Source organism: Podarcis gaigeae, assembly GCF_964106915.1.
Source record: "Podarcis gaigeae genome assembly, chromosome: 12".
Classification (NCBI taxonomy): domain Eukaryota; kingdom Metazoa; phylum Chordata; class Lepidosauria; order Squamata; family Lacertidae; genus Podarcis; species Podarcis gaigeae.
Window position 1 is genome coordinate 24,697,912 of NC_139688.1, and position 22,312 is coordinate 24,720,223.

The window sequence follows — 22,312 nt, forward strand, 5'->3', positions numbered from 1 at the left end:
ATTTGATTAAGCTTAGCATTTGATACCTTGGAGACCAGCACAGATTTATTAGAATGTCTCTTCTTGTTATGGGCAGTGGGAGGATGGTATATTGCGTATCTGCTGGAAGCAGGGCCTTTGAAAAAGTTGCCCCAAGGCACTGCAAATTCCTCCCTGAAATCTGCATTTGCTTTTATTTATTTGCCTTCCAGAGGGTGCGCGAAACACATTTATTCTCTTTGGCCTTTTCACCACCTGGCAAGGTTTTATACATTTTTGGCAGTGATGCTGAGTTTACTTTATTTTGCTTTATTTATCATTGTTTGCTACCTTAAGTACTAGCAGTGCAGCTAACAAATTGTTATTCTCAATAAGCAAATAAAAGAAAGAGAAATTTAAGTAACAGAAAACCCTCTAGGATAACAGTGTAGATCTTCCCATTACTAGCAGTAAAAAATAAAAGAAGTGAGGAAAGCTAATGGTGTTGTAGTTGCTGAAGATGGGAGAATGTGATTGAGGAAGGGCAAGCAATTGGTGTGTATGTGGGAGAGAGAAACTGTACAGCTCATCTCAAGGCTAGAGGTGCCTCTGCATCACTGGGCAACAAATCCTATAGACTAGACTCTTATAGAATAGAATATTAAGAATAGAAATGGATAGCATATATGCTTATTTCACTTTTTAAACTACTACATGATTTACTTTATACTTACTTTTTGGCAATTTGGATCAGCAATTTCAGGTTCTTCAGAAAGAATTGCCAAAGGTGCTCTTTTACAGATGTAACCAAGTTCCTCTTCACAAAAATTATCTGCCCAGTATCCATTCTGGAGATGGAAAGGTGAAGAAATACGTATCTCAATAAAGGAGGGTAGACTATCTTTACACTTTCTCATTTTCTTGATGCAAAGTTTTCTACTCTTGCACAAGGGGGACAGCTGCACAAAACGCCCATTACATTTGCACTGCTCTGAATTCTACAGCCTCTACAATAATGCATTTCTATACTGAGAAAAAAGAATAAGTTGTGAGACTGTGAGTGGTGGTGCAGATAATGAGCTAAAATGGCACTCCACCCCCGGCCTAAACCAATAATACCAAGAAAAAAGGATTAGAGAGAGATTTATTTCAAGCCTGTTAATGATAAACAAAGTCAGGTTTCAGCCTGCAAAAAATTGGTAGCATTTGAAAATATACTTCTATCCCAACTGGAGAACTTAAGGTGAGGGGGCCTAATTCCCACCTTTGTAGATGTTCCAAATATAAAATTCAGATTTCTATTATCTTGTCTTTAAAAATGCATTGTTTATGTTTGTTTGCAGATCAGGCATATTATTTTACTTTGCAAAATGTATTCTTTGATTTATTTTTACTAATTGTGAAATTTATTTTAATTTTTCTAATTATGGGAAGGTACACTTAGCGATGCCCAGAACTGAAGCATCACCACCAAAGTGATGGCACAGTCATATCTGCTAGAAGCTTTCTCTTTAAAAAAGAAAAAGAAAGAAGATCATTTTTCATGTAGTGGTATGGAAACAATGCTAATTATGAGTAACAAAGGATGGGATGCAAATCACTGTCTCCTTACACCCCTTACAATTCTTAGTTCTCCTAGAATTGCAATGTATACAATTAGCTTTCAGCAGGAGCAGCTGGCATGGTGGGCAGGATGTTGTGGAGTCAGCCTGCTTACACCAATTATGCTGTTTACCTGGACAGTACAAGGACAGTGTAGGAAAGTTTGGTGTGCACTAGCACAGCTGTGGGAGTGTCAGATTAGCTGTTTGGTCTTTCACACAAAGACGAATCCAAGGGGAACAAATCTCTATTAGCGTTCCTTATTTTTACCTCCCCATTCATGAATACGCAGTCGTTTTGCACATCATTTATGTGTGCGGGTTTTCCTTTCTGCCACTTGGTGAATCTCACTGTAGATCCATCACTCCATTCAAAATACATCTGAGTCTTCCGGTCATTCAGTCCTATCCATAGACTATCCTCCGGCTCTAAGAACACAAATTCATCATGTTATTTACTCCCTGACTTTAATTGCAATAAACCCAGATGTTTCACAGTGAGTAGAGCAATGCTACATTTCAGTCACACATAACTTATGGGCTTTTGCACACCCATGTGCAGTGAGCCCCCCTGTGGAAGGTAGCGGCAAGGGAAGGCAGGAGAAACAAAGATGCCACAACAACTTTTGGGGATTAAAAATTAGCCAGAACTTTATTGATTACAGATGTAGGTAGGCTTAGGCACTGGCTGTGTATTGGCTAGGAGAAGGCTGAAGCTAGGTCAGGGTCATGCCTGAGGTTAAGGGCCACCTCAAGATGTGGGTCAACTAAGGTGGCCTGCCCTGGGCTACAATTGGAAGCCCAGCTGCTCCCCACTTGGCTTCAGGACAGAACTTTGATTCTGACGACTTTTCCAGGATACCCTGAGATATCGTACCTGCTTGTGGTCGGGGTGGTCCACCATGTCAGCCTGCACACAAAGACAGACTAAAGATTCCACCCAATACCTTATCTACTGAAAGATGTGATGATTACTATTAGGAAGAGAGAAACCCCAAACAGGCAAAAAATTTTGCAGGTAAATTCCTTCCCAGTCCCTAATACAGCGACCATTTTGAACCACAGCAAAGTCTTCAAAACGAGGTGCCCAAGGAACAGCATATAGGGTTGGTGGGAAGGCTCCAATGCTCAGCAGGCTTTTCATTTTCCAGAGGTGGACCAGAGTGAAGACTAGTACTTGGCTTTGCTGCTCAAACCACCCCTCCAGGGGCTTGATTGGCCCAGAATATTTAGAATTTTGACAGATAATCCCATCATCCTGCGCAGCTGGCTGAGGAGTATTCCAATGGCCAGCTGTGAGGGCAAAATGATCATTTCTGCTCCTGGGGAGATGCTCCAGGACTGCAACTGCCACCCACCCTGAATTTTAGGTGAGTGACCCTTGCAGCCATACTGTCTTCTCCATCTAGGCAAGCAAGAGCCATTACCAGCAAAGCAAAGGCTCTTGTGGTGGATGTTGAACACATCCAGTGCGTGTCGCCTACAGAGAGCCCCAAAAGCTAGGCGGAGAGCCCAGGCCTGAATCCCCCCCCCCCCGGCAAGCCAAAAAGTTTATTTTGGAGTGTCAGTCACATAATGCAGTATTACAGATGCATTAGCATCTCCACTAACCTGGTACCCTCCAATGTTTTGGAATATGACTCCCATCTTCCCTGCCCATTGGTTATGCTGAAATGTATAGGGTTTGTAGTTCAAAACATCAGGATGGAACCAGGCTGAGGAAGGCTGTAATAGTCTGTGCCATATCTCACATCTGACATTTTTGTGTTCCATATTCATCATCATCACAACAACAACAACAGACCCCTCCAAAATATTTTTAATCAGGGAAGGGGTCCCAATAACATTCTATTCCAGCATGTGGCAACAACAACAACAAAACATAAGAAGAGCCTGCTGGTCCATCTAGTCCAGCATCCTGTTTTCACAGTGGCCAACAAGATGCTTCTGGGAAACCAGCAAGCAGGATTTGAGCACAAGAACAAACTCTCCCCTCCTGTGGCTTCCAGCAACTGGTATTCAGAAGCATTGTTACCTCCAACTGTGGAGGCAGAGAATAGCCATCATGGCTCATAGCCATCAATAGCCCTCTTTCCCACAAATTTGTTTAATCCTCTTTTAAAACCATCTAAGTTTGTGGCCATCACTGCCTCTTTTGGGAGCGAGTTCCATAATTAACTCTGAGCTGCGTGAAGAAGTCCTTTCTTCTATCTGCCCTGAATCTTCAAAAACTCTCTTCCCCTTTATCTCACACATATCTTGGATACCAGGAGAACGGAACTTTCTGGATGTACTTACGGTAGCCTAGCTGAGAAATGATGAAGCTGTGTTCTTCAATGTTGTGTATACTTATTAAGTCTCCACCTTCCTTTCGACAGGATGATAGTGCCTGCGGCCACGTCTTGAGGTGTCTGTAAAGGCGGTAACAGTGGCCTTCATAGTCAGCCCAGCCATCTGAACATTTAATAGGCTTTGACCTACCTAAAAAGAGAGAAATCATATTTAAGATAGCATGACTGGATGGATTTCCTTAAAAAAAAACAAAACTGCATGCTCAGGTTCACTGAGCTCACTGCCTGGTGCCTTGCATACATGATTTTTTTTTTTTATTTAAAAAACAACAACCAGGACTATGACCTTGGATCAAAACAGGCCACAACTTTATTGATTACAGATGTAAATGAATTTGGCTCAGGCATTGGGTGATTCCCTGTTCAGTCGGCCCGTCTGCTGACTGCTAGCAATGGGGTTGATTCTGAGATAGGAATGCCCTATGACTTACGCCAAATAGGAGCAACCCATCAGAATCGCCACCAAGGGGAGTGCTATGGTCCTCAGCCCCCATCTGGGCTTATGAGCACCTCTCTTGGAATACCTTTAACAGGGTACCCCAATTTCCTGGAAGGCAAACCCAAACAACAGCACCCCTTTTGATTAATTACTATGGATCCTACCCAATGCCTTAACTGCTATGTTTTCTGACGGCCATTGGGAAGCTCCAAAAGCCTGACATATGAAGGCAGCATATGAAGATGACTATCATATCACCTGTCAGACTTCTCTTCTCTGGGCTAAACATGCCCAACTTCCTCAACTGTTCCTCATAAAGCATGGTTTACAGATGCTTGATCATATTGATTGCCATCCTCTGCACATGTTTCAGCATGTCAGTATGCTTCTTAAATTGTGGCACCCAGAACTGGACACAGTATTCCATTCCAGTTGTGGTCTGACCAAGGCAGAATAGAGTGACCCAATTACTTCCATTGGTCTGGACATACATCTGCTGGTACAGCCTAGAATTGCATTAACTTTTTGGCTGTTGCCTCACACTGTTGACTCATGTTAAGCTTGTCGTCTATTAAGACCCCTAGATCCTATTCACATATACTGCTGTCAAGCCAGGTGTCCCTTATCTTCTATTTGTGAATCTGGTTATTCCTGGCTAAGTGTCCCTGTTGAAATTCACTAAAACATCTGTCCCTGTTGAAATTCATTTTGTTAGTTTTGGTCCAGTTCTCCAATCTGTTAAGGTCCTTTTGAATTCTGATTTTAACTTCTGCAGTATCATCTTCCCCTCGCAGTTTGATTTCATCTGCAAATTTGATAAACATCACCTCAGTTCCTTAATCCAAGCCAAAGGCAGAACTCTGTGGCACCACACTTGTTGAAGGCAACCTGCTCTCTCTCACACATATACACACGGTCCTTAGAAATTATGTATTGCCAATTAATCCAATGACAGAATTTGGGACTGAGACAAACGTCATGTATGATGCAGAAGGGGACTTCACACAGCCCCTTTACTGGGGTCTACCAGACTGGGGGACGCGGGTGGCGCTGTGGGTAAAACCTCAGTGCCTAGGGCTTGCCGATCGCATGGTCGGCGGTTCGAATCCCCGCGGCGGGGTGAGCTCCCGTCTTTCGGTCCCAGCTCCTGCCCACCTAGCAGTTCGAAAGCACCCTTAAGTGCAAGTAGATAAATAGGTACCGCTTTATAGCGGTAAGGTAAACGGCGTTTCCATGTGCTGCGCTGGTGCTGGCTCGCCAGAGCAGCTTCGTCATGCTGGCCACGTGACCCGGAAGTGTCTCCAGACAGCACTGGCCCCCGGCCTCTTAAGTGAGATGGGCTCACAACCCTAGAGTCGGACACGACTGGCCCATACGGGCAGGGGTACCTTTACCTTTATCTTTTACCAGACTTAACCCTAGCAATTCATGGGGCTCCCTCATCCCAGGAAAGTTGTTGAACAGGTCCTAGGTTTGTACCAGGTCATGAGGAAGCCCTATCATTAGCTGCACCTGCAGAGGCTGCATCACCACAAGTGGTCAAAGCTTCTGCAGAAGAGGCTTCTGGTAAGAACCCCCCTTCTGTAACCACTTCAAAACCCAGTTGAGGTAACAAAATGGTGGTGAGCCAAGTCTACAAGATCTGAGGTGGGACTGGGAAGTGGGGTCTCCCCCCCCCCCGTGAGGCATGTTTTATGAATTTGCACAGCTCAGCCGAGTGGAATGAGTGGAAGTGGCAGGCCATCTGAGGTCTCCAGCCTTTACTGCAGGAAATTGTGAAATTAAATCTGAAGACATCCTTCCACTTGCACAAGATCTTGAGCAAGCAGGAGCACAAGGAAATGTCATAGAACATATAAACTTTTATAGTATGGCATAAACTTGCAATCATATATTCTCAGCAGTCCTAGCAGATAGTTTCCTCAGAGGCAGGTTTTGGGAATATGGCACCCTGAGCAAGGACAAAAATTGGCATTCCCCAACATTTCTTATTTTCACATTCATTCATTCCTTATTTACTTATTTTGTTCCCCCTTGGCTCGGTGCCCTGTGTGGGGAAATTGCCCATGCCACCCTAATTCTGGCTCTGCTTTCCTCCTCCTCACGGTTCTTTGCATACAACTCACACCTTTTCAATGACTTGACTGATAATAATTATAAACCACATTCATAAGGATCACAAAGGTTTACACAAAAATGTAATAATCACAAAGTTAGGTGTAGGGGGAAGACTGTTTGAGCTTTGTACAGGAGTTCCAATATATTTCTTTCTTTTCTATAATTCCCATCTTTTTTTCAGGATTGAATTCTAGATTATATCCATCCCATGGAAATCTACTCAGACACTGACCATATGTGGTGCAGGTTCCTGTAACATATGCCTTTTTAGACAACACCTTACATCTTTACCGATAGATAACTTATTCTTGGCTACTGATAAAATTTCCTCCAGCATCTGAGTCCAATAAATTGCTTCACATTGCATACACTGCTACAGATAGAAAAACCTCCATTACTAGAGAAAAGTTTTAAGAAATATTGGACACTGACACACTCCATAACTTATGATACAACAATATAAAGGTAAACTTCATCCCCAGTGCAGCATCCTACCTGAAGAAATAACAGAACTATCTAATGAAGAATTTTCTCTCTTGCAAATGTACCCAATGTTATCTTGACACTTTTTATTCTGCCATTTGCCATTTTCAGACTGCAATGATCCACAGATCTTTTCTGTTTCTGGAGATGGGCTACCTTTAAGAAAGAGTGAGAAAAACTGTAATTATTTTTTTGCTTTGTACTAACATAGCAGCACTGTAATCATTATTTATTTCAAGATGTTGCTTACAAGATTTTAAATACCAATACACTTTATTGTTTTATTAAAGCATGTATATACAGCCCTTTTATGGAATGGGTAAGGCTTGTGTTGTTATTGTTGACTGTCCGAGAGACAATAAAGTGCGCCTCTGGGGATGAACTCAAACAGCTGCAGTAACAGCACCAAAATGACCTCCCCATGGTGCAAGCCTGGACAGTGTGTATAGAAGTCCTTGGCTACCCAGATGACAAGACCCCACTCTTGGCCTTACTGGTGTGGTTCAAAAGAAAGCAGAGAAATACGTTTGGCACCAGTTTGGCTGCAGGAGTTGCAGGAAGGAGGTGTATAAGGTGCCATCAGCGACGCAGCAAGCCGATCATCTGCTTGTGGGGCAGGGCGAGCCGGAGCAGGATGCTCCGTGGGGCCTCCAAGAAGTCTGCCTGCCTTCTCCCACTCAGCTGACCTACAGCTGAGGGGGAGGCAGCGGGCCGACCATTTGGGGTAAGCCACCATGTCACTCCCAGGAGAGACACGTGGCTCGGGCGTGCTGCAGGCCCCGCCGTGAGTGCTGCCCAGCATTTTGTCACCCCTTTCAGTGGTGACACCCAGGGCAAACTACCCCCCTGCGCCCCACCTCCTCCGCCCCTGGGTGCCTTCCCACTGTCTTAGGGACTCCAGATTTGTGTCTGGTTTACTCCTTAGCCTTTTCTTCTCCTAAATATGTTGTTAACTATAATTGTTTGATTGACATTGAAATGGAAAATAACTCTGTATGTGTTTAAATGTGTGTTTCTTCTTCTGCTGGTACCTAAGACACTATTATGTCTGGGAGGATAGAATAACCAAAATTGAACTAATAATTGGCTAAGTTTTGGAGCCTCTAGTATTGTTATTTGGATATGTTAAAGTTATGTACCAAGAGGGGAGAGGAATTTAAGGCAACATTGCTGACTGCTGCCTTGAAGCATTTACCATATTTATTTTGATTTTGTGTTTTTTTTTGTCTGTGTTTTTATATTGTGATTTTATCCTGTGAACCCTTCTGAGACCTGAAGGTATAGGGCAGTATACAATTTTTAATAATAATAATAATAATAATAATAATAATAATAATAATAATAATAATAATACCACATGTGACTGAATACTAAATGGAGATGGCTTTCAGTATTTATTTAGTTGTTGGCATGCCAATGTTTACTCACCTGGAGCCCAGTTTAAATATCTGAAAGGACGATCGCCAATCCACTGCCACCCACTCTCAACATCGAAAGAGTTCAATCCAATCCAGTAGTCATTTTTCTTATCATTTATTAATCCTATTCAAGGAAAAGAATATCAGTCATACTGAATCACTGCCACGGGCACATGATGTCTGCAGCTGCTGTAGGGAGGGCTGACAGAGTGGACACAGGATACTGGTATTGGGTTGAATTAGGCCACAGCACGGCTGGAGGTGGGGGGGGGGTACCAAGTGGCCATCCCCTCCCCGGGCTGGGCAGGAAGATGGCGGCCTCCTGGGCCAGGCTGCAGTCATACTGTGTGGCAAACACCCTCCTCCGGAGCCCCAGGTAAGCAGATATTATGTAGCATGAGGTTTACAGTTAGGAAGCTGGAGGCAGGGGCCAATGAGAAAATGAAAGTAATACATTGGAACCTTGGAAGCCGAACGCCTTGCAACTCGAACGTTCCTGTCCCAAACGATCGAAAACCGGAAGTGATTGTTCTGGTTTTTGAACGATTTTCGGAAGCCGAACTTCCAGCATGGCTTCAGTGGTTTCTGAGTGGCTGCAGGAAGTTTCTGCAGCCAATTGGAAGCTGTGCCTTGGTTCTCAAACTCGAATAGACTCCTGGAACGCATTCCGTTCAAGAACCAAGGTACAACCATACTCATTTTTTATGCTTCTAGGGGAGAAATTAGATGAAACATTTTGTCTAGTATGCAGGTACAATGTTTCATCATCTTCAACCAACACAATCCTATATGCAGTTCCTCATACAGTTGTTAAAGACATAGAAGAACTACCAGATCCTTTGGTAACCTGAGATGCAACGGATAACCTGTATGGGGATTGTTCGAAACTCGTCTAGGGGTGAGGTTACTTCTTAATATAATGTTTATGAAGTTGCTGTCTGTAGTTGAGACGGTATTGACTAATTAGCAGAATATCACAGGACACCGAATGCTTCTTCATGTATGCCTTGTTATGTCCTACCTGTCAGGTATGCTTGTTCTTGTAAATCGGTGATGCTCAATAATTCTGCATTCTGTTGCTGGCAACTTTTGCTTGCTTGGTACCATGTTAGAGCTGAGTAGGAATTGATCTGATACAGATCCCCTGTCCAATGGTTTCTGGTCCAGAAAAATTCATCATCTGTAAGCATTGTTAACATTAACATCAAATTATAAAATTACCAATGGTGAAGCTAAATCTACAAGTGAGATACATTTGATGACTTAACATACCACTTATCAAAAGAATACCTCAAATATGGAGAAACATAGAAGCTTATGTGATACTTGGGCAGCATCACTGGACCTCACTCCATAATCAGAGGGCTTCTCAAGCCCCATATTCATGCATTCAATGTGGATATCTGCAAGGGAGAAACATGGATACCTGCCCCCAGGTCCTGGAACTCTGTCTGCAATCAGGCCATCACAGCATACAAATTTAATAAATAAAAACAATAATAAATAATGTGTGGCCTGTACTACCCCAGCAGTGGTGTTCCTTGGGGTCTCAAATTTCAATGGCACCCTAGGCAATGCCAAAATTCTACCCCACCTCCTCCTTTCATGATCCATTCTAAATAATCATGTGGCAGCCCTGGCAGAGCTCCTGAGGGTGTGCACTCAGTGTGACTGAACCTGTAGAGCTTCCGTAAATTCACCTTTGACCCCAGAGCTCCCCTCACCTCACTTCTGCTTTGTCACATCCCGCTCCATAAAAACACAAATCATCACTGGACATTCACCTTTAACATACCATTACACACATTCCCCAAATAAGGAGGAACATACAGTGGTACCTCAGGTTAAGTACTTAATTCGTTCTGGAGGTCTGTTCTTAACCTGAAACTGTTCTTAACCTGAAGCACCACTTTAGCTAATGGGGCCTTCCTGCTGCCGCTGCGCCACCAGAGCATGATTCTTGTTCTCATCCTGAAGCAAAGTTCTTAACCCGAGGTACTATTTCTGGGTTAGTGGAGTCTGTAACCTGAAGCGTATGTAACCTGAGGTACCACTGTATTTAATTTTAGTAGCTCCACTCATTATACCTTCAAATTCCTTCTCTGCTTTGGGCTTCTTACCACAAGGAAAGTACCTGCATGCTTTGTACAATATCTGAACACCATTCCCTCTCAGCTACTCCCCATTGAACAGCTGGGGGTTGGTATGGGACCAGGGGACCAGATGAAATCTAGCTGTACCCTGGATTTAGCACCCTACTTCAGCTGTAGACTTTGATTTTGAAGTGAACTACATGCTTATCCCTCTCACTTTCTAATGAAGTAGTACAGGCTTCATACTGTAGGAGGCCCTGACATTATTGATATCCATTTTGTTCTGATCCACAGGGGAAAGTCCTGTCGCCCCACATTTTCTGCTTAAGTTACACAATCTATAAAACAGAGAAAATAATGGCTGCTTCCCTTTTCTCTTTGTAGGAGAAGCATCCTTCTAAACAGCTCATTTATGATGACAAACTAAAAGCCTCCTATCTTATACCACCCATTGAATTTTTTTTATATATATATAAAAGTGCAGATTATAAATACAGTGGTACCTCGGGTTACATACGCTTCAGGTTACATACACTTCAGACTACAGACTCCGCTAACCCAGAAATATTACCTCGGGTTAAGAACTTTGCTTCAGGATGAGAACAGAAATTGTGCAGCGGCGGCAGGCCCCATTAGCTAAAGTGGTGCTTCAGGTTAAGAACAGTTTCAGGTTAAAAATGGACCTCCGGAATGAATTAAGTACTTAACCCGAGGTACCACTGTCAATGAATTTTATTTGAATGAATGGGTTTAACTTTACTGGACAATATCCACAGTCCCTTTCTCCACATCTGCCCATTTGACTTACTTCTTCTCAAAATTAAAGCTAGGAGTCTGGCTTCCCTTCCTCCCCCAAATCTGACCCCTTCGACCCATGTGTCAGAACCCTTGCAGTAATCCCAGCAAAACAATGCAAATAAAGTCAATGTGCTGGTAAACAGCAAGTCCCACTTCAGAGCTATGCAAATAGATAAACTTCTGTATGCAACTGCATCCTGAAAATTGCCAGTATATGAGTGAAAAAAATCATAGATGCATGTTTACAAGGAACAGAAGTCTGCCAATACATTTTGCCCTCTGCTTTGTTCTTGCAGCAGGGGAAAGATGTGCAGTTACACACTTTACACCAGAGCTTTCCAAACTGTATGTCACAACACATTAGTGTGTCAGTAGGTGTATCGTGTAAATGCTCCTGGGGCTGGAAATGGCTTACTGCATTTATGCGACTCTAATGTGCCACCAAATCTAATGCACGCCTCAATTTTCAAAACCTTGAAACCAAAAAAGTATTTGCTGGCAAATATAAATGCACCATTAAATCTAATGCACACCCTATTTTTTGCAACATAATTTGGCCAAAAAAGATGCACATTCCATTTGAGTAAATACGGTAGTTTAACTTCTGGTTTGCTAGTAAAACTAAATTACTGTGTCATGAAATGATGTATGTCTAAAAAGTGTGTCACCAACATTAGAAGTTTGGAAAGCTCTGCTTTACACCATACCAAACCCCTTCCCCCCTCAGCTGCTCCCCACTGAATGTTGGGAGGGGACCAGATGAAATCTGTCTGCATCCTGCATCCAGCAGCTCCTGTTACGAGGGAGCTGGCACACAGCTCATGGAGATAACTGCTGAGTAAATCCATATATGCAGAGACAGTGGCTTTTCAGTCCTTTTATTAGTATCAAACAGAATACACGGAGGCTGTGGAATGTACTCCCTTAAGCTTGAGCTGTTGCCCAGGGTGCCTGCCCGTCTCCCTTGGCACTGATTTCCTACATCCCAGACTCCTCCTGGTTGGCATGGGAATCTTTCTGTCTCTGTTTGGCTTTCTGCTCTGAGACATGAAGGGAGCGTCTTGTTCTAGGATAAGAAGGGAGCTCTACCAGGCTTTCAAGTGCCATGATGTCATTTGTCTGCTGTACTGTTTCTATCACACCTGACTCCTCTCTCTGTTCAGGACTAGGGCACCTGCTAGCTTGCACCTGTTCCTCACCCTCCATTATTTCCCAGCTCTTTGCTTCCTCTTCTGGGGTGTGTCCTGTCTCAAACCACCATGACCCTGGGTCCATACTATCTTCATCTGCCTCCTGCCTGGAAGCCTGCTGGGGCGGAGGTCTCCCCCACTCCTCCTCATCTGGTTAGTCCCTGACAGCTCCCCACCTCTGGTCTAGACTTCGATTCTGGCCTGAACTGAGCTGCATCCTTATAACCACCGCTTTCCAATGAAAAACGGCAGGCCTGATCCTGTAGGGTAGCCTGACATTACTGACAATTCATTTTGTTCTGACTCACAGGGGAGAGGTCCCCACCCTCCATTTTCTTCTTAAATTGCACAATCTGTACAACAGAGGCAACAGAGACAGCTTCTCTTTTCTCTTTGTAGGGGAACCATTCCTCTAAGCATCAAAGATATGATGGCAAAGTAAAGGTTTAAACAAAACTTTTTAAATTGTTTACCTGCTAGATAATTTATTATGGTCGGAGACCAGCTTATAAAACATACTTGGGGGTACAATCCCAGAAGGAAAACAAACATTTAAAACATTTTACAACAATAAATTTAAAATTTATAAATTCAATAAGCGTATAGACACTTAAAACTTTAAGATAAGCTACCACAGAGAGATGAAATTGTTTACCTTTTATTGGACAATATCCAGTTAGAGAGTCTCTATCCACATCTTCAGTTGTTCCACACCAAAGTTGTCCATGTTCATCACCATCTCTTATGCATCGAGCATACCATTTGTTCCGAAACTTGAATGGAAACCTACATGGGGCTCCCAAGGCATTGCCTTGTATAGTATACAGAGCTAAAGGCAAATTGAACAGACTGTGTTATGCCGGACTGATTTCAAACAGTTATGAGAATTAGCTAAAGCAGAAGAAATGAATACAACACTCTCAATATAGAGCTACACACACACACACACACACACACACAGATGCACACATACACTTTTTTCCAGTGTTCACATTCCTCAAGTTTTGAACATCCATTCTATTGCATCAATGCATACATGAAAACTTCCCTTCAATTGAAGTAAATAATCAGTCCTTGGTGTGTCCAGGGTGGGTTGGAAAAGACTCCTGGTTGAAACCACTGCCAGTCAGTGCTGACAATAAGAGGTAGACGAGCCAACATTCTGTCTTCAGACAAGGCATCTTGCTATCTTTCCAAGTCCTTCTGAAGTAGGCTGCATGGTATGCACACTCAAACACTAGTGCCCATAATGGAATGCCTATTTCTCTCAGTTTCTTTTTTCCCAAATGTAAATTCAGTTCTCCATATTTCTGCAGGAATTTGCACTTTAAAAAATCCTCATGATTTATTCAGCATTTTAGTGTGAATATCTCATATGGAGCACATTTTATATGCAGATTTGACTAATGTGTATATTTCTGCAAGCAACTTTCCCCAAAATATTTTTTTGCAAATATGTTTATTTTTTGTGCTCACTTTCCCCTAATAGATGCCTTATTGTAAGCAATGCTTGGTTGCAGAACTACATTGCAAAATTCAGGCAACAGTGAATTTTGAAGGGAAACTCTGTTTTAGTTCTCCTAACGTTTTAAAAAGTGCAAATGTGATAAATTCAGCTTTAAATGCAAGCTGAATAGAATTTAATCCCCACCCCCACCCTTGAACTACCAGGTCTACAGCTGAGACCTGGACTGGTGGCGGCATTTTGTCTTTCAAGTGTTGGAATCTCCAACAACAACAACATCCAGTTCTATTGTGACATGAAAGTAACGGGAGTTTTCATAGTACTTGGATTTGGCTGGAATTACATTATCACTACTTTGATAAAGAAAAAAGTAATGTGCTGAGTGCTCATTACAAAAAGGGTCCCTTCCTGGGACTAATGTGTGTGTGGTGTTAGTGAGATAGAGGACAGACAGTCAGAGAGATGGAGAGGCCAGGTGACATATTTGTCTTTACCATGGCAGAAGCCAGAGGTGGATTTAGGGCTGTGCGAGCAGGGCACAAACACTGGGCGCTGAGCTGAGAGGGCGCTGTCTCAGAGCCCAATAAGCAAGAAACTGGGCTTTGGGAATGAGGCACAAGGCCCTGACAGGTCCTAGAGTCTTTCTGTCTCCTTACCAAAGCCCAGTTAGCACTTTCCCATCTTTGGGAAGGTGATAGGTTGCCTATAGGCCCCTGCGCAAGCCCTCATGCCTCATTCCCAAAGCCAAGAGCCTCCTTACCGGTCTTTGAGAAGGGAGCATGAGGGCAGGGTGGGGGTGCCAAATTTTGACCTTGCACGAAGTGCCACATTACCCAAGTCTGTCACTGTAGAAGCAGACTGTTTTAAACAGCCTCTGCCGCCCCTTTACTGTGGTCCTGATGACTGTTATCAAGTTTGGTTTTTCTACTGATATATTTTGAAGTTACGTGGTTACCATCGTGCCTATTTCGCCCCCTGATGCAGGGGATTCATCATGCTTGAAGCAAATACACAAGCTGGTCATTAAAAAAGAGAGAACAGATTATCTGAACTTTACCTTCATAGTGTTTAGAACACAATTTGTCTTCAGTTCCATAGATCTTCCAGGTATTCTCGCTGGTGGCTTTATTAGACAGCATAACACGATCTTTTTGACCACCCTCAGGAGTTACAAACAAATCTTGGTGTTCAAGTCCAAGGAACTTTGTATCATTTGTGCATTCCCATTTCTGAAGTTCAATGGTCTCATTACAGGAGGAAAGTGTGACTCGGGCCTGGTCTGATTTGGAAGGCACTGCCAGGCATAACTTTGTCGCCATGTTCAAAATATGGCCGTCGGAAACCCACCTAAAATTTTGCCGCTCATTACTCTTATCACAGTAGTCCAGGATGATGGAACGAGTGTTCCAGGACTGTATACAAAGCTTGAGGTTTTCATTATATATCAGAAAGCTGTCACTCTCTGTAAAATTAAGAGGAAAAATAATAGGACGTAACTTTGTGAGAAAGTTGCACAGGGCTCTTGTAGTGGATCCCACTTCTATCACCAATTATGTGGTGGATCCTACTGCTGTATACCAATTGCGGTAGCTCCCACCTATGGACACACACTATAATCACAACAACAGGTTGACTTTGGGTTCTTGTGTGAGGGAAAACTTTGATACTTGGAGACCCAGGCAGAAGTTGAACAGATAAGATTTATTTTATAGAATAAAGTTAATAAAACAAAGGATGTGTCAGGAAATAATGTACTTTCAAGAAGCAGTTAACTTATTTAATATTTACACTAAATCTATTGGATTCCATTACAGGCCTCCAATCAAGGTAGTAAACACACAGCTTCTTTTAAGCTTCAGTTGCTTATGTTCAGTTATCGTGCTTCCATTAGATGTTACAGATTTCTAGACAAGTTGGTAAATGCTTTGCTTATTTTCAGTTATGTTACTTCAGTTCCTGAAACTTAATTACTTTGGTGTTACATACACAGCTTCCTCCACAGCTTAATTCTTTGGTTCCTAACCAAGGTGGTACTTTTTGTCAGTTACCCTATCTTTTTACAATCACACTCCTGAGGTATTCCAAGTAACAGACCCAAAGGATCACCACACCTCTCTTAACTGGTTTGGGAGTCTTCTCTTTCTAGAGGAGCTCTCCCCTCCTGACTGGAATGAGACCTAAGTAAACTGTAACCTCACAACTTCTACTTCTCCTGGGTCAAACTCAGCCTCCCATTTAACTCCTGGCTGAATACTCCCCCTAGGCACTGCACACAGTCTTCTAATCTAAGATAAGAGTCTCCTTTCTCTAGCTATAGATATTTTCCTCAGTGTGGACACAAACAGACCAGAAACAACTCTCCCTTTTGCTTTCTCTTAAACTTCCTCAGAAATGGCTCCTTTTATTCTCCCTCCCAAAATACCGTTCCACCTACCTCTGGCCAGCTGTCTTGACATTTTTATAGCCATGATATGAGCTAGCCAGCTATGGCTTGTGAACTTCTACTTTAACAGTTCTTTGTTTATTGTTTTTTAACAAAGCTTCATAATTTCTTTGATTTAATTGTTTGAGACCAACTGTTAAGATTATCCCAAGCTATTTAAACCTCACATGGGCTATCTTTATCTTTGACATTTCTGTCATCCGCTTTTGAAGTGTCACCATCAAATTAATTGGTAGTATTTTTTATTTTGCATAATTAATTTGCAATTAAATCTTGATGGAAGATTTCTAAGTGTTCTTTCAAAGACTGAAGCACAACAATTGAATCTTGCACCATTATCAATGTATCATCAGCAAACACTGTCATTTAATGAAGATGCTGAGTATTTTTCATGAATAATATTGTTAACGTATTATTGTTTAAGAATTTCTTATATTTAGCATTTTTTTCTGTATTGTGCAAAAATAAGCAACAGGGATATGACTGACTTCTGTATAGGACAAAAGCAAAATATTTCTTGAAGCAATAGAACACAATTTAAAAACATGTTTTCAAAATTGTGTTAGCAGTTAATTTATTGCAACCCACACCTGTTTTCTTTGTTGTGAGCAACTTAAATATTAAATTAGTTATCATTCAATCTAACATGTCATGGATTTAACTTCCAAGCTGTACAACTTTAACTTCCAGAAGATTATTTAAATTTAACCAAATAAAAGTACCTGAAATATGCACCTCAACTTATTGCTGAGGTAACAACGGTGATGGAAGTGAAGAAGAGCTTACCTGATACCTGAAAAGCTGGTTGAATGAGGATCAAGAGATTTAGGAACAAAAGGAAAGACATTGGCCACAACCAAACTTGCCACACCGCTCCCGTGCAAATAAAAGAAATCAGAGTTTGCTGCTTTTTAAGAACTCCTTCATAAATGAGTCAGGCAGAATGATATTTTCACTTCTGTCTTTGGCATTATGAAACACTTGTAGCACACTCACTTAGATTTTTTGCTAAACTTTTAATCAGCTTCCTTCAGAGGAAAAAACCTATTTCTGCTGAAAATCTTTGGGTTATTTAGATTTATTTCCCATCACATAGGCTGGTACAACTCACCAAGCCAACATACAGTACACAGTGCTATGGAAGGAAGTAACTAAAGGATTCTCATTGATAACTCTGCTACTGCTAAGCCATGACTTGAAGATCAAGTTCCAGATCAAACCGATAAGGAATCTCTGTGGCTAAAGTCAGTGAGATGAACTGCTCAGAACAAAAAGCTGACAGGAACTGTGTAAGGCCTGGCGTGTCCCAATTGTGGGACCACAGACAGCATGGAGGCTGAGTGTGTTAAGGTTAAGACTCAAACTGCATCCTTGGCCCACAAGGTTTACTCTGCAAGGTTTGCTGAGGGAATTCAGGAAAGTGAAAACTCTTGTTTGAAACTGCTGCCCTTTACTTGAAGAGTGTGCAGATACAGTCCCTGACTAAGAGCCGTCTATGTAGCTCCTTCTTGTAATAACCTAGGTCCAGTGGTGTAGCATGGGGAGGGCAAAGAGGCGTTGTTGTTGTTTTTTAGGGGCACAACCAGGCACTCCCATGACTGGCTCCCTCACTGAGGCCAGAGTCGTGGTGAGGGAAGCTGTGCCCGGGTTGGGCCTTTGGAGCCTGGCTCCAATGAGCGAAGGAACTGCAGAGGCAGCTTCCTTGCATGATGACCCAAGTATATACAGTTGGCCACAGCTCCACTCCCAGGCTCCAATGCGAGAGTGCACCCCCTGCACCACTTTCCGAGGCTGGGGTAGGACAGTCAGACCCCAGGTACTGGGCTACCAGGGCAGCATATGTACACCCTTGAAGCAATGCACTTGCCCCAGGCAACAGTACCATATACTCTGCCTCTGTCTAGTTCTTTAAGAATGCACTGGATGATATTCCAAGCCACCAACCCTTAAGAGAGCTGGAACACACACACACACACACACACACACACACACACACACACACACCATTTATAGTCTCTGCAGGCTTTAGTCTTTTCTGAAATCTTGAAAGTTTCAGAGCTGATTTTCAGAAGGGTGAATTTAGCAGATGAAGTCAGTCCCAGCAATAATCATTTCAGGTTCTGGGGAGCATGAAAGCAAATGTATATACAACCCACCCACACCCAAATTACCAGGCAAAGGACAAGAATAATTGGTATGTAACCTGCTGCTGCGTATCACTTAGACAAGGGTATGTGGGAAATTCAGCCTCATATAAACAGCATGCGTAGCATGAAGGAGTTAAAGCCATAGAGTAAGCTATTTTTGCTAGACTTGACTGGGTCATACCCCCTCACCTTGGGATGAAGGAGGTGAAGTTTCTTTGTTCGCCCCTCTTCCATTATGTGAATCTGGCCAGGGAGGACACCTGGGCTTGTCACTCAGAGCCCACACCACGTGTTTAGAAACCATGTTATCAAATTTTGCAACTAAGTTTTTCTGCCTGTGTTTTTCTTTCTAGTTTTCTATGGAAAACTACATGAATCTGATCTTTGGAAACTTTGTAAGTAAAAAAAATCTTTTTAAACTTACCAAACTGTGTGGCCTTTTCTATGCTAACAGAAAACAAAGGGAAACTTTGTAAGTGAGTTAAAGTGGGATATTTTAAAGGTCTAACAGTCTACATTCCCATGCTTTACTTTGCTGCATGTTTCATTATTTTACATCTCTGCTGGGCTTACTGACTGGAGAGGGCTTGCCCAGCGTCTGGATCTAGGCATCCAGGAAATTATTATTTTATAATAACCAAATACCAATAGGTTACACATGCTCCGTGGGAGAGCTGAAGCAGGGAGTGGGCACCATTATGGACAACTAGGCTATATTACCTTAGAACAGTTAGGAATGATGTCTGTTGTGTCCTTTCTGTAGGCCTTGAGTCCTTGGAAACAGGTTAAGTTTAATGTTGCTCAGATTTATTTATTTTTGTCTAATTATGGAGGATCTTTTTTAAGCGCCTGCAATTATTTTTCTGGCACCTATTTGAAGATCACAGTGACAGCTGAGATGGAAGGGCAGACACAGACTGAGGCAGCAAAACCCAGCTTAAGAGAGAGAGAATGGTATTTGCGTGCATGTGACTGTGCTCATGTGTTTCCTGGTCTTCTTAAAAGTTTGTGGCAGTGATGTTGGTTCATGTTAAAGAATCGTAAGTTATTTGGCTCCGTCACTGCTGTTGCAGTGAGTTCCATCAGAAACTGTTAATAAATGCCTTTGCCATGCAAAAGAACACCAAGAATCGATACTAAACTCATTACACTTTCATTGTCAAAGATGCATTGAGTGCTTCATCACATACTACCTTCTTTCGACATTTGGTTTCATGCTTGCTGACATGCTGACAATATATTTGTTCCAATGTTCACTTCCTCTTCTGGCGAAATACTGTGGAAGGAGAAGCAGCCCTTGGCTAATTGAGCAATTTATGGCTTTTTAAACTGTGGGGGAAGCGCAGGGCTGCCCTGCCAGGGGTGTATGATGGGGTGGGGGGCGGCTCACCCCAGGTGCCACCCTGTGGAGGGGTGAGAAGATGGCCCACTGCCTCCCCCCCAGCTGTAAAGCGGCTGAGGGCGCTTGCGGTGTCTGTACAGGCTGCTGCACATGCGCATTCCCCACCCCGGGCGCCAGAGAGGTTTCCTTCACTAATGTGCCCTGGGCAGGAAGAAAGGGTGTATGGAGTTGGGTGCAAGGGGTCTTCATTTAAAAAAAATAAAATAAAAATGCTTTATGCATCTGCATGTAATCTTGCCCCCCCTTTTTTAAAAAAAATCTTTTTTGGTATGTGGTTTTCTTTTGGTAAATCTACCAAAGAATAAAATAAAATAAAATCAGGACTAAGGAGTTTTCTCAGGAGGGTTGAGGGTGTGTGCACAGTGTCCTGTTGGTATAATGGTGGTGGAACTCACCCTTCTTCTGATCGGAAATGCTCAGCAGGGGGCAAAAAAGGGGGAGGTTGTCTAGATAAATGTCCTTATTTTTATCTGGTGGATGTTGGAGGGTATGGAACTTGTATGTGAGCGGTAGTTAGCCCCTTATTTGCTAGTAGGCACGTGTAGGACATATATTTCAAGAAATATATGTCATTGTTTTCAAGAATTATATTTCACAACAGGCTGTTAGGAAATCCTTTTCCAAGTAAGTTGTAACTGAAAAACAAAACTATATATCCTGTGCAGCTGAGGCCAAACTTCAGCGAACCCCAAAGTGGAAGTATTTGTCTATAAATCACTTCCCTTAAAATGCCAGATTTGTTACAGGTACGTAAGCAAAGAAAATGAAGAGCTGGAAATTTCACTATTAAATTTATGTCAGGCTGCAAGCTTAAGAATTCTTACATGAATATAAATCCAGTGCCATTTTTCTAGAAAAAGAGGTGCCAGAACTCACCACGAACACCTCCCTTGCTCTCTTAGAATGGCAATGGTGCCCACCTGAGACGTGCCAGAACTGAGTTCCAGCAAGTTCTGGCTGAAAAAGCAGCAGCAGCACTGGATAAATCCTTTTTAATTCAATGGGATTTCCTTCTAAACGAATATTGATCTATTAGAACTAAATATATATAGTTTCCCCCTTATAAGTTAAATGGCAAATGAACAATGTAAAAATTCAAGAGTTTCAGTCAGCAAGTGTTCATATTATCTGCCAGCTGTGTGTGAAAGCTGGGCTGCATTCATAGATACTGAAAATCACTCGCTACATATTTATTTTATTTATCTTTATGTTTATATCCCGCCTTTTCTCCATGGACCTCAAGGTGACATACTTGGTTCTTTTCTTTTCCATTTGTCAACATAGCAACATTTTGAGATATCTTAGGCTACGGGGTGGGAAAGCCCAATGGGGCTGATCGTAGGTGTGGGAAGGCCCGGTGAGGCCCACCACAGTGAGGCAGGGCCCCAAAGGGTGGGTGGGTGGGCTTAATGCCATCCCAATTTCGCAGGAGGTGGGGTAGTCCGAGATCCCCTCAGCCATAGGGAGTTGGTGCCTATGGGGGTTGTGGTCAGGTGAGGACTGCCTTCTTAAACCTTCCCTAATCTAGGTAAGTGCTTTACAAAATTGATGTTTTTAAAAAATCCCGAAATTTCAGGAAGTGACGCTGGAGCCCACCAGAAGAGATTTTCCTTTCTGTTCTTCTAAGTCCCACTAGTCCCTTTCAGCCTGAAGGTTCTTCGCTTAGGCAGGAATAACCAGTTGCACCAATATAAGATGGGGGACACGTGGTTTACCAGCAATATATGTTAACAGGATCTAGGAGTCTTAGTAGACCACAATATGAATCAACAATGTGATGCTGCAGCAAAAGAAGCTAATGCTATTCTAGGCTACATCAACAGAAGTCTACTCTCTAGATCAAGTACCACTCTACTCTGCCTTGGTCAGACCACACCTGGAATACTGTGTCCAGTTCTGGACACCACAATTTAAGGACATTGATAAGCTGGAACGTGTGCAGAGGAGGACAACCAATATGATCAAGGTTCTGGAAAGCAAGCCTTATGAAGAGGGCTTGAATGAGCTGGGTATGTTTAGCCTGGAAATGAGGAGACTAAGAGGAGATATGACAGCCATCTTTGAATATTTGAAGGGCTGTCACATGGAAGATGGAACAAGCTTGTTTTCTCCCTCTCTGGAGAGTAGGACACAAAACAATGGCTTCAAGTTACATGAAAGGAGATTCTGACGAAACATCAGGAAGAACTTTTCGGACAGCAAGAGCCCTTCAACAATGCAACAGACTCCCTTGGGAGGTTTTGCACTCTCCTTCTTTGGAAGTTTGTAACTGGAGGTTGGATGGCCATCTGTCATGGATGCTTTAGTTGAGATTCCTGCATTGCAGGGGGTTGGACTAGATGACCCTTGGGGTCCCTTCCAAATTTACAATTCTAAGATTTTATGAAAGGTCCTTACAACATAATG

At 42.6% G+C, this 22,312-nt stretch overlaps 1 protein-coding gene across 2 annotated transcripts in view; it reads right to left on the reverse strand.

Annotated features, from left to right (window-relative positions):
• The window catches only part of LOC310827939 (macrophage mannose receptor 1-like), a 50,281-nt gene extending 32,655 nt beyond the window's left edge, over positions 1–17,626 (reverse strand). The window contains exons 1-9 of one of the 2 annotated variants that reach the window (XM_083704617.1): positions 17,144–17,626; positions 14,972–15,376; positions 13,105–13,278; positions 9,390–9,548; positions 8,379–8,492; positions 6,963–7,106; positions 3,858–4,040; positions 1,831–1,988; positions 693–806 (exon numbers count right to left, since the gene is read on the reverse strand). In XM_083704617.1, the coding sequence (XP_083560743.1) occupies positions 693–806; positions 1,831–1,988; positions 3,858–4,040; positions 6,963–7,106; positions 8,379–8,492; positions 9,390–9,548; positions 13,105–13,278; positions 14,972–15,376; positions 17,144–17,204 (1,512 nt within the window). In that variant the 5' untranslated portion in view covers positions 17,205–17,626. The remainder of the gene's footprint in view (positions 1–692; positions 807–1,830; positions 1,989–3,857; positions 4,041–6,962; positions 7,107–8,378; positions 8,493–9,389; positions 9,549–13,104; positions 13,279–14,971; positions 15,377–17,143) is intronic. The other variant, XM_083704618.1, reaches the window with a different exon arrangement.
• Between the last annotated feature and the right edge of the window lie 4,686 nt (positions 17,627–22,312).